Raw genomic sequence first — 11668 nt, 5'->3', positions numbered from 1 at the left:
AAGGGATTAAAATGTAAAATAAAAAATAATCTTGTAAAAATCCGACCCATTATTATTAGAATAGAAAAAAATTACAGTGTTATCTTTTACATCTAGACCCTCCTTAATTTAAAATTACACTAGATTCTCTTGCATGTTCTTTGCTTTGTTGTTTTTAAGAATATCGTGTAGTTGACACAAAAAACGTAAAACAAATTTACGTAATTTTTTAAAGTAAGAATAACATGTAGATTAAGAATAGTAGGTGTAATATTTGAATGAAACATGCATCCCATGCACAAGACATTACGTTGGATATCATTCTTTGTCTAACTATCTGAGACAATTTTAATCGAGTTGGATCGATTTAATACGAACAAACAGTGTTTTTTTTTTTTTTTGAGTATTTAAAGTAGTTGATCCACTCGGTAATATTCCTTTATATATCCTAAAGTCCATCAACTCCTACACACGCGGGCTGTTAACAGCTTTCCAGCGATGTTGAATATCTTCAGCAATCCTGTTTGCATCAATAGATAGACCAAGCAGGCCACGTTTAGTGAAACCCACGGCATAGAGGCCATTTTCACCTTTCCATCCATTTGAGAAAGCTTTCCGGGGCAATCCATCCTTCTCACAAAACATGTCACTGTCCTGGTCACCAAAAAAATTCAAAATTCCCAATCATTATGTGCTAATCATATTTCATTCATGTCAGTGATGACATTAAGTGCCAAAACTAAGCCAATTAGCCAAAAGCCCCAAATTAAGTTAGCAACTATTGAAGGAAGTACCTTCAACCAAGTGGGTACATTGCTTTTGTAACCAGTTGCCAGAATGATGACATCGAAATTCTCTGTTTTTCCATCTACGAACTCCACTTTATGCTTTGCTAGTTGTTTAATTCCGCGGCACACCTATACACATTAGACAATATAATGTTGGAAATAATAAAACTAAATATAAAAGCCTTTTTTTTTCTTTTAAATCTTTACCTTAAAGCCAAAGGCAAATTTGTTTTGTTTGATTAGGACAAGAACCAGAATACGACGAAAATTACTTTGACTTTGATTGAGAAAGGAAGAAATTATCCAACCTTAATTTTTCCACCTTTTATGTGAGCAAGTGTCCCAACATCCAAAACTGGGGTCTTGCCGTACAAGTTCTTAAACTCTAGAGGTCCAATTTTGGGACGATTAAGTCCAAATTGAGCTGTGTCTCCCAGAATGAGATGTGACATTAGAAGTAAAAATTTATCCACGATACGTATGGGGAACCATTTGAGCAAGCTCATAGATAAACCAAAAGTTGATTTCCCAAACATCTGCTGGGGCAAGATATGCACCTGCACTCAAAACAAAATATCACGTTTATAATTTAAAATAAAAAGATCTTAATTAAAAGTTGCTCAAGAACCTTTCTAAGAGACACGAGACTAGTGACCATAATCTTTTCATGCTTCCAGCGATTCCCGTAACCACTGAAAATTTTTCTACGACAGAAAATAACATGCTACCAAAGATTTTGGGTTGTTGACCACGTTTGCGCATGGACCGTGACTATAACTTTTTTTTCAGTTTCTTGTAAAAAAAAAAAAAAGCATTAAAATCTTATTTTTAACATACGTAAAATCTATATGTATCTGTTATTAATGAGAGTACGTGTAAACTAAATTCTAATTATATTACTAAGTAGTAGCTAGAGATATATGAAGATGTTGAGTATGTTATTTAGATCACAAGTTTAAAGTGTACTCACCGTATCTCTGACCACAAGGGATGGACGAGCATTATGGTTGCAAAGATCTAAACAAACCTCCATGCCTGAATTTCCACATCCAACCACCAAAACATTCTTCCCACAAAACATGCTACCACTCTTATATGAGCTAGTGTGTAAGATAGGCCCTTCAAACTCAGTCATTCCTTCAATTTGGGGCACAATCTCCTCAGCATTCTCTCCAGTAGCTACTATGAGCCACTGAGTAACATATTCTGTCTCCTCCTTTTTGAAACCTTGAGTCTTCACCCTCCAACAGGCACATCTATGATCAAATTTGGCACTTACCACAGTCTTGCTTAAAGCTGGTTTTATGTCAAAATGGTGAGCATAGGCCTTCAAGTAGGCCAAGAATTGTTGTTTGGTTGGATAAGAGGGAAAGTTTTGGGGGAATGGCATTAGAGGAAGTTGGCAGAATTGCTTAGGGAGATGAAGGCATAGGCGATCATAAGTCTTGAGCTGCCACATTGAAGCTATGCAATCAGCTCTTTCAAGTATTAGGCTTGGAATGCCTTTCTGTTTAAGACATGCTGCTGCAGCAAGCCCTGATGGACCACCACCAACTATCACTGGTCCTGCCACCACTATAGACCTTCTCATTTTTCCCATGTTTACCTCAATATAATCATGCACACTTTTTCCTTCCACTTCCTTCAAGTACTCCATCAAAAAGCATCACCAAAGGGGGTTCATAATTTCAAGAACTTGAAGCATGGATAAGCTTCATGGGGTGCGTCGTTACAAGGTGAAACCATAAAATCAAAGTTTTTAAATTGCGGTTGCTGTTGCTTTTGCTGTTTTTCCGCAATCCTTGATGTGATGAAAATCTGCATGTAAATGCGGTCGCAATTGTGGTTGCAGAGACTCCAAATACTTGATGTTGCGACCGAAATTGAGGTGACAGTCCTTTTTTTAAAACTTTGCATAAAACAAAACCATATTAGTACTTCGCATGAAGTTGAAACTCGAGATAGAGTATGGTTGGATTGATCTGAAGATCAAATCAACATGGTTTGCTTTAATAAACTGAGGCTGATAAGAGTTTGAACTTTGGTTTTGTTGAATGGAGGAGAAAGCAGGAAGCAACAGAGTCTAAACATAAACAAATAGACATCTAGTTAAAGGGATTTTGAATTGGGGTGTGGATTCCATGTATACATATATGTATGTATATATATTTGAATTGGTGACCGATAATGAGTGTTAAAGGAGTTTGGTTTGGTTTATAAGTGGGACATCTCCGCGTTAATGATAACAAACATTAACAACAAAACTTTCACCACCCAAAAAAAACCAAATACACAAACACGTATTTGGAGTCGGCAAAAGTTCGGTCGTTTTTTTTTTCTCTTCTCTTTTTAATATGGTTAATGTTCAATTTTTGTTCCTTGATGATCTTTTGCAGCAACCACATCTCATAATTTTTCAATTAGAAAAGATCTCTCCATCAATTTAATTATCATCCAATTACTAACAAAAGTTAGCAATATGACCTACTATTTATGTACGGAATATTACACTTTATTAAGTATAGCATCTTAATGACCCACTAGTGATTTAAACCTACTTAAACACGTCAATTTATTATGTTTAAATATCTAATTTGATACTTAATCTATCTATATTAGAGGTTTAAATAAATTAAACTCACTGTTGTATCTATTAAAATGTTAATTTAGTACGGGTCATGTCGTGTATAAAATAAAATTTTGTTAGTAATTGCATGATGGATTGAAAGGGCCTTATTTTCTAAAAAAAGATCAAACAAATTAGGGGATTCCGTTGCTGCAAAAAGTTATTAGGAGACAATGAACCGCACATTAATTATAATAAAAAGAACAAAAGTGTAATTACACCTAAAACATAATAGGTTGTGGTGTTCTCTTATACTAACATGTTTGCGTTCACATTAATTTTGGTTGGATGTGAATTAATGAAAGCAATAATCAGTTACTTTTGCATCAATTTTCATATAATTTTTGTCTAAACTTAAATCATAAATGTAAAATCATAAACTCTAAACCCTAAATCCTAAACATGTTACACGCTAAAATTGCTGCACAAATGTTGCTGGTTTAGTTCACATCATAAGAATTGCGTTTAGCATTGGCAAACCAAAAAAATGCATTTGATAGTTGAAAGATGTTTCCAAACAATTCCCCTTTCAATTAGTTCCGAATATATTCATAGTTTTGGGGTCATACTAAAACCTCAAAATTCTTTCCACAACCTAAAGAAAATTTAAGATATCTTGTTGAAAGTGTATATAAAAACAATGCAGTTGATTCTATATTTGTTTGACTGTTTTAATATATAGTAAAATAATCAATCTGATCAAATTAAAAAGAATGCTTTAAATATAGTCATGTTAACTTTAAACATCATTATTGTTGAGATAACGAATAAAATCACATCAAGGAAAGGACAAATAACAAGTTAGTGATTGAGAACTCTTCTCAACCCATTATCCAAAAACTTATGGTAAATAAAAAGTAAAAAGGGTGAAAAAAAATGAAGCAGTTTTGCAGCAATAAGACAAATCCCAACAACGTTTGAGAGTTGTAGCAAAAAATGATATGATTACTTGGGTGGACTCTCTAAGAACCAGATAATGCAAAACAAAAGAAGCTAACAGTACTCTTTGAATTTTGACAATCCTCATTTGCCACTGAATATATATATATTCATCGAATGATTTAGCTGAAGAATCAAATCATTGAAAATGTTCAGCAATAATAGGAACGAATCACTTCTTTGACTTCATTCAATTTCTTGTTTACGACTAAAACTGAATCTACAAAAATAGCTTTCAATAATAATTATATAAAAGCAAAAGAATGGATTGAAGGTATTCAATTTTAGTTTTTTATTTACAATTTTATCTATTTATTGTACCGGAAGATGAAGTGCTTAATATTAGTAGCATATCATATTATAGGAGATGGTTGGCATAATCAAGCCATTTAGAAAATAAGAAAATTTATTCGGTACATGTTTATTTATTTCTGCTTTTCCCACAATGAAGCTAAATGTTACACGATGTAAGTTTTGGAACATGAGCTTCAAAATTCATTACTCAATGACTCAAACCTAGCGAAATGTAGAATGTTGTATTTGTGTAATAAAATTCTAAGTGAGAGTGATTAGTGAAATGGAGAATGTTGGAAAGAATGATGTGTAAAAAAAATCAATAGATAAATTTTATTGTGAATGAAGTATGTCTAACAGGATCCTCTCCTGATTTAAGCTAAGAGAGAGGATTCCCATTCTTTTTCAAATAAAAGTCAAGAAAATTACTTATGATCAATTCAGAAAAATATATATATTTGTAAGTTACTTAGAATCACTTATAATTAGAAGAACTTACACAACTATTGACAGTTTGACACCCTTGAAAAGTTTTTACCTTTTTTTTAAAGAATTTTTTTTACCTTTTTATGTAATAAATAAAAAATAAAAAAGAGAAGAAGATGATTGGTATGCTCTCTTAATCAATATTGTACCAAGGAACAATTTATTTGATTTGAGATGACTAATATATTTCATGTCAATTAATCTGAAAGCAATTATTGTGGATATATACAGTAACAAAAGAAATCCATTTGTTTATCCACTTTTCTCTCTCTTGGTTTTTGGTCAATAGATGGAGAAAGAAACACATCATGGCCTAAGGCCCAAATGCAAGCCCTCGGTATCACTATGCAGCCCAACGTGTCCGACTAGACAAAAGCAAGTACCCACGAGAGCCCAAACCCACAACTTGATATAACTGCCTCGAGAGTATGGATTTCGACCCACTTTTCCAATTTCCAGTAAACATATCATTTATTAACATTTTTCTTAGATTGTGTTTGGATAAAGGAATTTCAAAAAAATTTTAAATTTTATAAATTTTAATTGTTTCAATTAAAATTTATTTATTTTTAATATGCTTTTTTTTTGGATAAAGCAATTAAAATTCTTGATTTTTAAATTTTCTTATTTGGATGAAGAAATTAGACTTTTCTATTTTCTATTTTGATTAAATAACTAAATTTTTATTTTTAAGACTTTATATTTGAACAAAATAATTAAATTTATTTTATTTATAAAATCTTTTTATTCATTATAAAATAATTATTTATATTTATAATTTCTTTTATTTAAATTAAATAATTAAAATTTAATATTTGTATTTCATTAACATAAAATTATTTACTAATTTTAATCAAATAGGTGTAAAGCTTTCCAAAATAAAAATAAAATAACCTATGTTCAATTTGAATTTTCTAACTACATAAATTAAGAACTTCTAAAATCAACTTAAAAAAAAAACAAGAGATAATATAAATATTATATCTAAATAAATCAATAGCAAAGACTAAAAATTTGCTAACAGTAACAATATCTATTTTTCAAGTCATTATTACAAATTATTTACGATATATCACACATTGTTGTATTATTCAAACGTATAGAAGCTTCATATGATTTAATCCTTTTCTATTTTCTTAATTAATTAATATATATATATATATATATATATATATATATATTCTTTGTTGAGATTTTTTGTTAATCGATCAATTCCTTTGAGTTGAGATGTGCTATCAAGACTTGGTATAATCTTCAACTCATTCAACAATCCATCTACCACTTCTTCAACTTTTTTTTTATCTCTATCTTCTTTTTGATTACTCGCACAAAATCTCCCCACACTTACTTTGGTAGTTTTTTTTTTTCTTTGTTGTGGAACTACATTCTTTTTAAGTAAATGATCAAACTATAACTCCTTTCTCTTTATTTGCTTCCTTGCTTTTGATATCATTTGTACTAAATACATTCAAATTTTAAATTTTAAATTTTAATTTTAATTTTTAAAATTTTAAATTTTAAATTTTAAATTTTAAATTATTATCAATAGCTTTAAATTTTTAAAATTCCTTTTAAAATTTATAATCAAATAAGTTTAATCAACGTTGTGAAACTAAATCAAAGTTATTTTTATTTATTAATTGAAAAATTGATTTGTTTTGAGTTCTTTTCAACAAATTTTCTTTCAAATCTACATTAAATTATTAAATTTAGACATTTTTAAAACTAAGTTATGTAAGTTTAGTCCTTTTTTACAATGATTTTTATTTATTTTTTCATTATTTTTACAATGAATTTAATTTTTCTCAACCTATTAAAAAATAAAATTTAAATTATGCCTAATTTTGAATTTTGAATTTCATTTATTTTTTAATAGTTTTAAAATTAAAAAAATTAATTTTAAAACTTATAATCAAATAAATTTATTCAAAATATTTTAAAACTATATTACAGTTATTTTTATTTATTACTTGGAAATTGAATTTCTTTTGAGTTTTTTACAAAATATATTATAAAAAAATTATACAATAAATTATTAAGTTTAGTCATTTTTTTAATCTAAATTATGTTTACTCATTTAAACAAATTAAAATTAAACTTAAAAATAATAAATTAAATATTTTCTCAATTTTATTCAATTTTTAGGATGAAATTATGTTAATAATTTCTATAATAAATAAATAAATCAATATATATATATATAACAACTAATTTAAAATTTTATAAATAAATTATTTTAAATTCTAAAATAAAATACATATAGAGGCACAAAGTGCCTCGACTCCGCTAGTTATAATATAATATAAATTATTTATTTAATATAGATTTGAATTATAATATAATTTACATATTAATTTTTTTTAATATTTTAACTTATTATACATGTTAAATGTTTATTATATATAACTAAAAATTATAATAAATTATATAAAAATAAATATTATATTTGAATATATAAATTATATTTAAAATTTATATAAATATATATTTTTAAATATATAAATCATATATTAAATTTATGATAATCAATTTATATTATAACAAAAGATTTTTTTATTGATGATTTATTTTAAATATTAAAATTTAATTAATAAATAGTTATAATAAATAAAAAAATAAAATATATAAAAAGCTAAAAAAATTCTAATTATATAAATACAGGCAAGATACCTTTCGTGTTTAATATTGAGAAATGAATTATAAATTTTAATTGTAGAAATGATATTTATTATATAATTTTTGTTTTCTTTTAAATGACAAATAAAAAATAACCCAAGCTAGGGTTCATGTCCTGGTTCTGGTATTCATAGCTAGCGCGCTGCGAGAAACAACACTGCCGCAACGCAACCGTTAGCAAACACACGAACACTGTGTGACCTTTCGTCGAACACTTGGAAGGCACAATGGGAGGGAGGAAGAAGAAGTTCATCGACAAGAAGAACTCTGCTACCTTCCAACTCATCGCTCGCGACTCCTCCGACCCTTCCTTCTCCCACTCCGATCGCGTCTTCGTCCGCGTCGACAACAACCCTGTCTCCATCCCCGTCGCTGCCGACTCCATTTACGAAGACGCCCCTGACGACGGCGACGACGACGACGACGAATACGGCGCCGGACTCGACGGCGGTCCGCTGCCGGAGGACGTCAGGCGCGAGATTCTCGAGCTAGGGTTTCCGGATGATGGCTACAACTACTTGAGTCACTTAAGGGAAATCAAGAACACTGGCGCTGGTTCTTCCTTCTTTCACAACCCCAAGTTCAAGCTTCAGCACCTCCCTCGAGATGTTAAGGTGCTCCCTCCTTTTATCTTTTAATCTGAATTTTGTTGTTTTTTAGATGGAACAGTTTTTTTTTTTGGAGTTTTTTTTTACTGATTCATAAGCGTGTTAATAATAGTAGAACAATGTTTTCAGAACCTAAGTGATTTTTGTTTCGTTGAGTTAGTTAGTGTTTGAACTGTGAGGAGGATGGATTGAAGGGATGATTAAATAGCTTGGTTATATGTTGAATTGGGAATTGATTAATTATGTTTTTTTGTTGATGGTGAGTTTAGGCGTATGATGCTTCGAGGTTGCAAATTTCTGAGGCTGGTGGAGAGCCTGAGGAGAATTCCTTGTACAGTGTTGCATCCAAGACTACCAGTGTAAGGATTCAGAAAGCGGTTGATCCTGAAGTGGCTGCATTGCTTGATGATAGCGATGTGTCACGGTTGGGCTCTGATGTCGAAGATTTGGAAGAAGACTTTGTTGTCAGGGCCAATCTAGATGAAGATGATGAAGAGAAGGATCGTGTATGCAATGGAATGAATTTCGCTATGGAATCTGTGATAAATGGAAACCAAAACAATGGGCAGGCACTGCAAGTTTCTGCCCATTCCAGAGTTACAGATGGCTTTGTACCTTTGGATGGGGCTACAGATGGTGTACCAGGAGTGGACTGTGTTGGTGAGAAGCCAAGAGTTCGTCGTTTGCTGGATGAACAATTTGATTTGGTGAGTTCAGCTGTTCATAATATTTTATTTGCTGTCTATTTTGGTTCATTGATGCTTTCTGTTTACTAATTATAATATTTAATCAAGTATGTTGAGCCTCTTTGTTTCTGGTACCTCAGGAGGATGCCTTTGCCAAATTTTGTCCTTTATTGTACTAGCAATTATAATGTCTTTATTGACTGCTGCTGAACTTTTTTGCCATTAAGATTCTCATTCTCTGTATATTTCTGTTATAGCTTGAACGCCAAGAATATGGATCTGATGATGACTATGATGATGATGGTGATGATTATTATGAAAATTATCAAGCTGATGAAGATGTGTCCCTTGCTGAGAAGCTTAAACGCTCTCTCAACAACAATGTGATGGATGATCTAGAACTTGATGATGATAAGTATAAGGTTCCTGCAGATTTATTGAAGAATAAAGATGCCCCGCATGAGGAACAAGAGGAGCCTGCTGCTGATGTAATTCGCCGTTGCAAGGAATATGCTGAGGAGTACGAAGTTGAAGATGAAGACAAGGATGTTGTATTTGTACAAGAAAGTAGTGATGAATCAGAAGCTTGGGATTGTGAGACTATTGTTTCGACGTACTCTAATTTAGATAACCACCCTGGAAAGATTGAAGCGCCTGGAGTATCTAGGAAAAAGAAATTGGCTGAAACTGTGTCTGCGGCCTTGAGTTCCTCTAGTCAAATAATATCCCTTAGAGGAAAACAGAATCTCCCCGTAGACTTCTTGCCTAGTGGTAGGAAACCGACCACTGAAAAGGCTAAAGGCCCGAGCATCGAAAGAACTGAACAGTTTAAGAGAAAACAACATGGCCTTGAGTCAAAGGAGGAGAAGAAAGAACGGAAGGTATCTGAATCATCAACTATGATGCTTCATTTATGCATGCAATTGTTTTCGACTTCTTTTTGAGACTTACCGGTTGTTTCCCCGAGAATAATAACAACGTTTATGTTTGGCTTTTATGTGGCCACTACTACTGCTACTGTACAACATTGACAGTAATGGCTATGTTGTATTGCAGGCTGCTGTCAAGGAGGAACGCCGTGAGGCGCGTCGCATGAAAAAAGAAATGAAAGAGCTTTATAAATGTGAAGCACATCGAGCACAGAGAGCTGCTGCTGTGTCTGGTCCTTCTTCCATTCATCTTATGTAAGTTTTCAAATAGTAAATTGACGTGGTATTTTACAAAAATTGGTAACTATGTGTTCCGTTTGCTGATTTATCTTTGTAGATAAGTTAATTCCAAGTACTGGCTTCTCACTCGCGTGTCTGCTATTCCACTTCTGTGAAGCTTGTGAGGTCTTTGATGTCTTCGTACATCATGACAGTTTTGCCACTTGAACATTGCACGGGAATTTTGCGAGTCTTTTTGCCCAAACAAAAACGTGCTCAGAGTTTTGTTATTCTTATACATAAAGGTTAAGCAAAAATAGTTATTTTGTTTTTGCTGAGGTGAGTGTTTTAGTGGCTTTTGTTTTGGCCTAAGTTATACAGGGGCTATGCAAATAGTTTTAATTATCTTTCTGTGTTTTGTTTTTTATATGGTCTAGTGAACAAAGGCTATGGCTATCAATTATATTTTATGCCTTTTGGCCAATATATTATGATGTATGTAACAACTAATTTAGCTATTTAGAATTATGAAGTGATTTTCCTTTCTAAAAAAATGAAAACTGACTTGTAAAGAAATATGACACGAACAATATAAAACTTGAGGATGATCATATCTATTAAGAATAAAAACTGACTTGTAAAGAAATAGAGTAGCATAGAGTTGTAATAATTGGATTTTGTCATCCTCACCTCCACAAAATCATATATCGGTGGGGGCTTATGGTGTCCATTGATTCCAATCTCGTCGTGGTCATTCTGGTCATTTATGAAGATCTCCCATCAAATTTGTGTGAAATAAGCGACTATGTTGCGAGCAAGACAACATTAAATATTGAGTCATACTTATTAAAATGAGTTTTTGGTCAGCGACAATTTTCAAAGCACTCGATAGATAGGGATCGAAAGTATTCTCTGTTGGATTCTTTATTATTCGCTTCCCAATATATTTTGCCTTTTGTGTTCATTGGATTTTGTTTTCTTTTCTATGTCATGTTCTGTTGTTCTCTTGTGTGTGCTTGCTTTTAAAATCCATTCATATTACGACAAATGTGAAGCCTTTTATTTCCATCTCCAATCCTCCTTTATAACAACAAATCAAGAGGTACAGCAGCTAATGTCTCACAAGCTAAATAAACATAATCTAACCAAATAGACATGGCTTCGAATGATCTACTTTTCCTCCGAGGCACCAATTAATACATAGAAAAACCCACACAATAAAAATCTCACCTACAAAGGACCACGCTGGGGATAGATTTAGTTAAATCACTTCAATTTACATTTTTACTTGTTTTATACTGCACCCTCCTATCATACCTACCACACGACCTATACTCTTATACCTATGGTGTTGTACAGTGCCAGAATGAATGATAAGGAGATACCCGGGGATGCTGGTGGCTGGAGATCGGTCTCCTTACATAGATATACACAACAG

The 11668-nt window shown here is 31.7% G+C and overlaps 2 protein-coding genes across 2 annotated transcripts; one reads left to right on the top strand and one right to left on the bottom strand.

The window, feature by feature from the left end:
- Nucleotides 1-227: 227 nt before the first annotated feature.
- Nucleotides 228-3041, bottom strand: LOC109804146 (indole-3-pyruvate monooxygenase YUCCA2). Its single transcript, XM_020365931.3, has 4 exons — nt 1738-3041; nt 1076-1324; nt 774-896; nt 228-633 (listed from the first exon to the last, which is right to left on the bottom strand). The coding sequence occupies exons 1-4, from the start codon at nt 2422-2424 to the stop codon at nt 445-447; spliced, it is 1248 nt and encodes a 415-aa protein (XP_020221520.1). The 5' UTR covers nt 2425-3041; the 3' UTR covers nt 228-444.
- A 4841-nt stretch (nt 3042-7882) lies between these two features.
- On the top strand, nt 7883-10716 carry LOC109803527 (uncharacterized). The gene is made up of 5 exons (XM_020365141.3): nt 7883-8402; nt 8666-9103; nt 9340-9963; nt 10139-10266; nt 10349-10716. Exons 1-5 carry the CDS (start codon nt 8016-8018, stop codon nt 10350-10352), a joined length of 1581 nt encoding a protein of 526 aa, XP_020220730.1. The 5' UTR covers nt 7883-8015; the 3' UTR covers nt 10353-10716.
- Nucleotides 10717-11668: the final 952 nt, after the last annotated feature.

The sequence above is a fragment of the Cajanus cajan genome, chromosome 2, assembly GCF_000230855.2.
Source record: "Cajanus cajan strain Asha chromosome 2, NIPB_CcT2T_4, whole genome shotgun sequence".
NCBI classification, from domain to species: Eukaryota; Viridiplantae; Streptophyta; class Magnoliopsida; order Fabales; family Fabaceae; genus Cajanus; species Cajanus cajan.
This window is presented reverse-complemented; position numbering and strand designations above follow the sequence as displayed.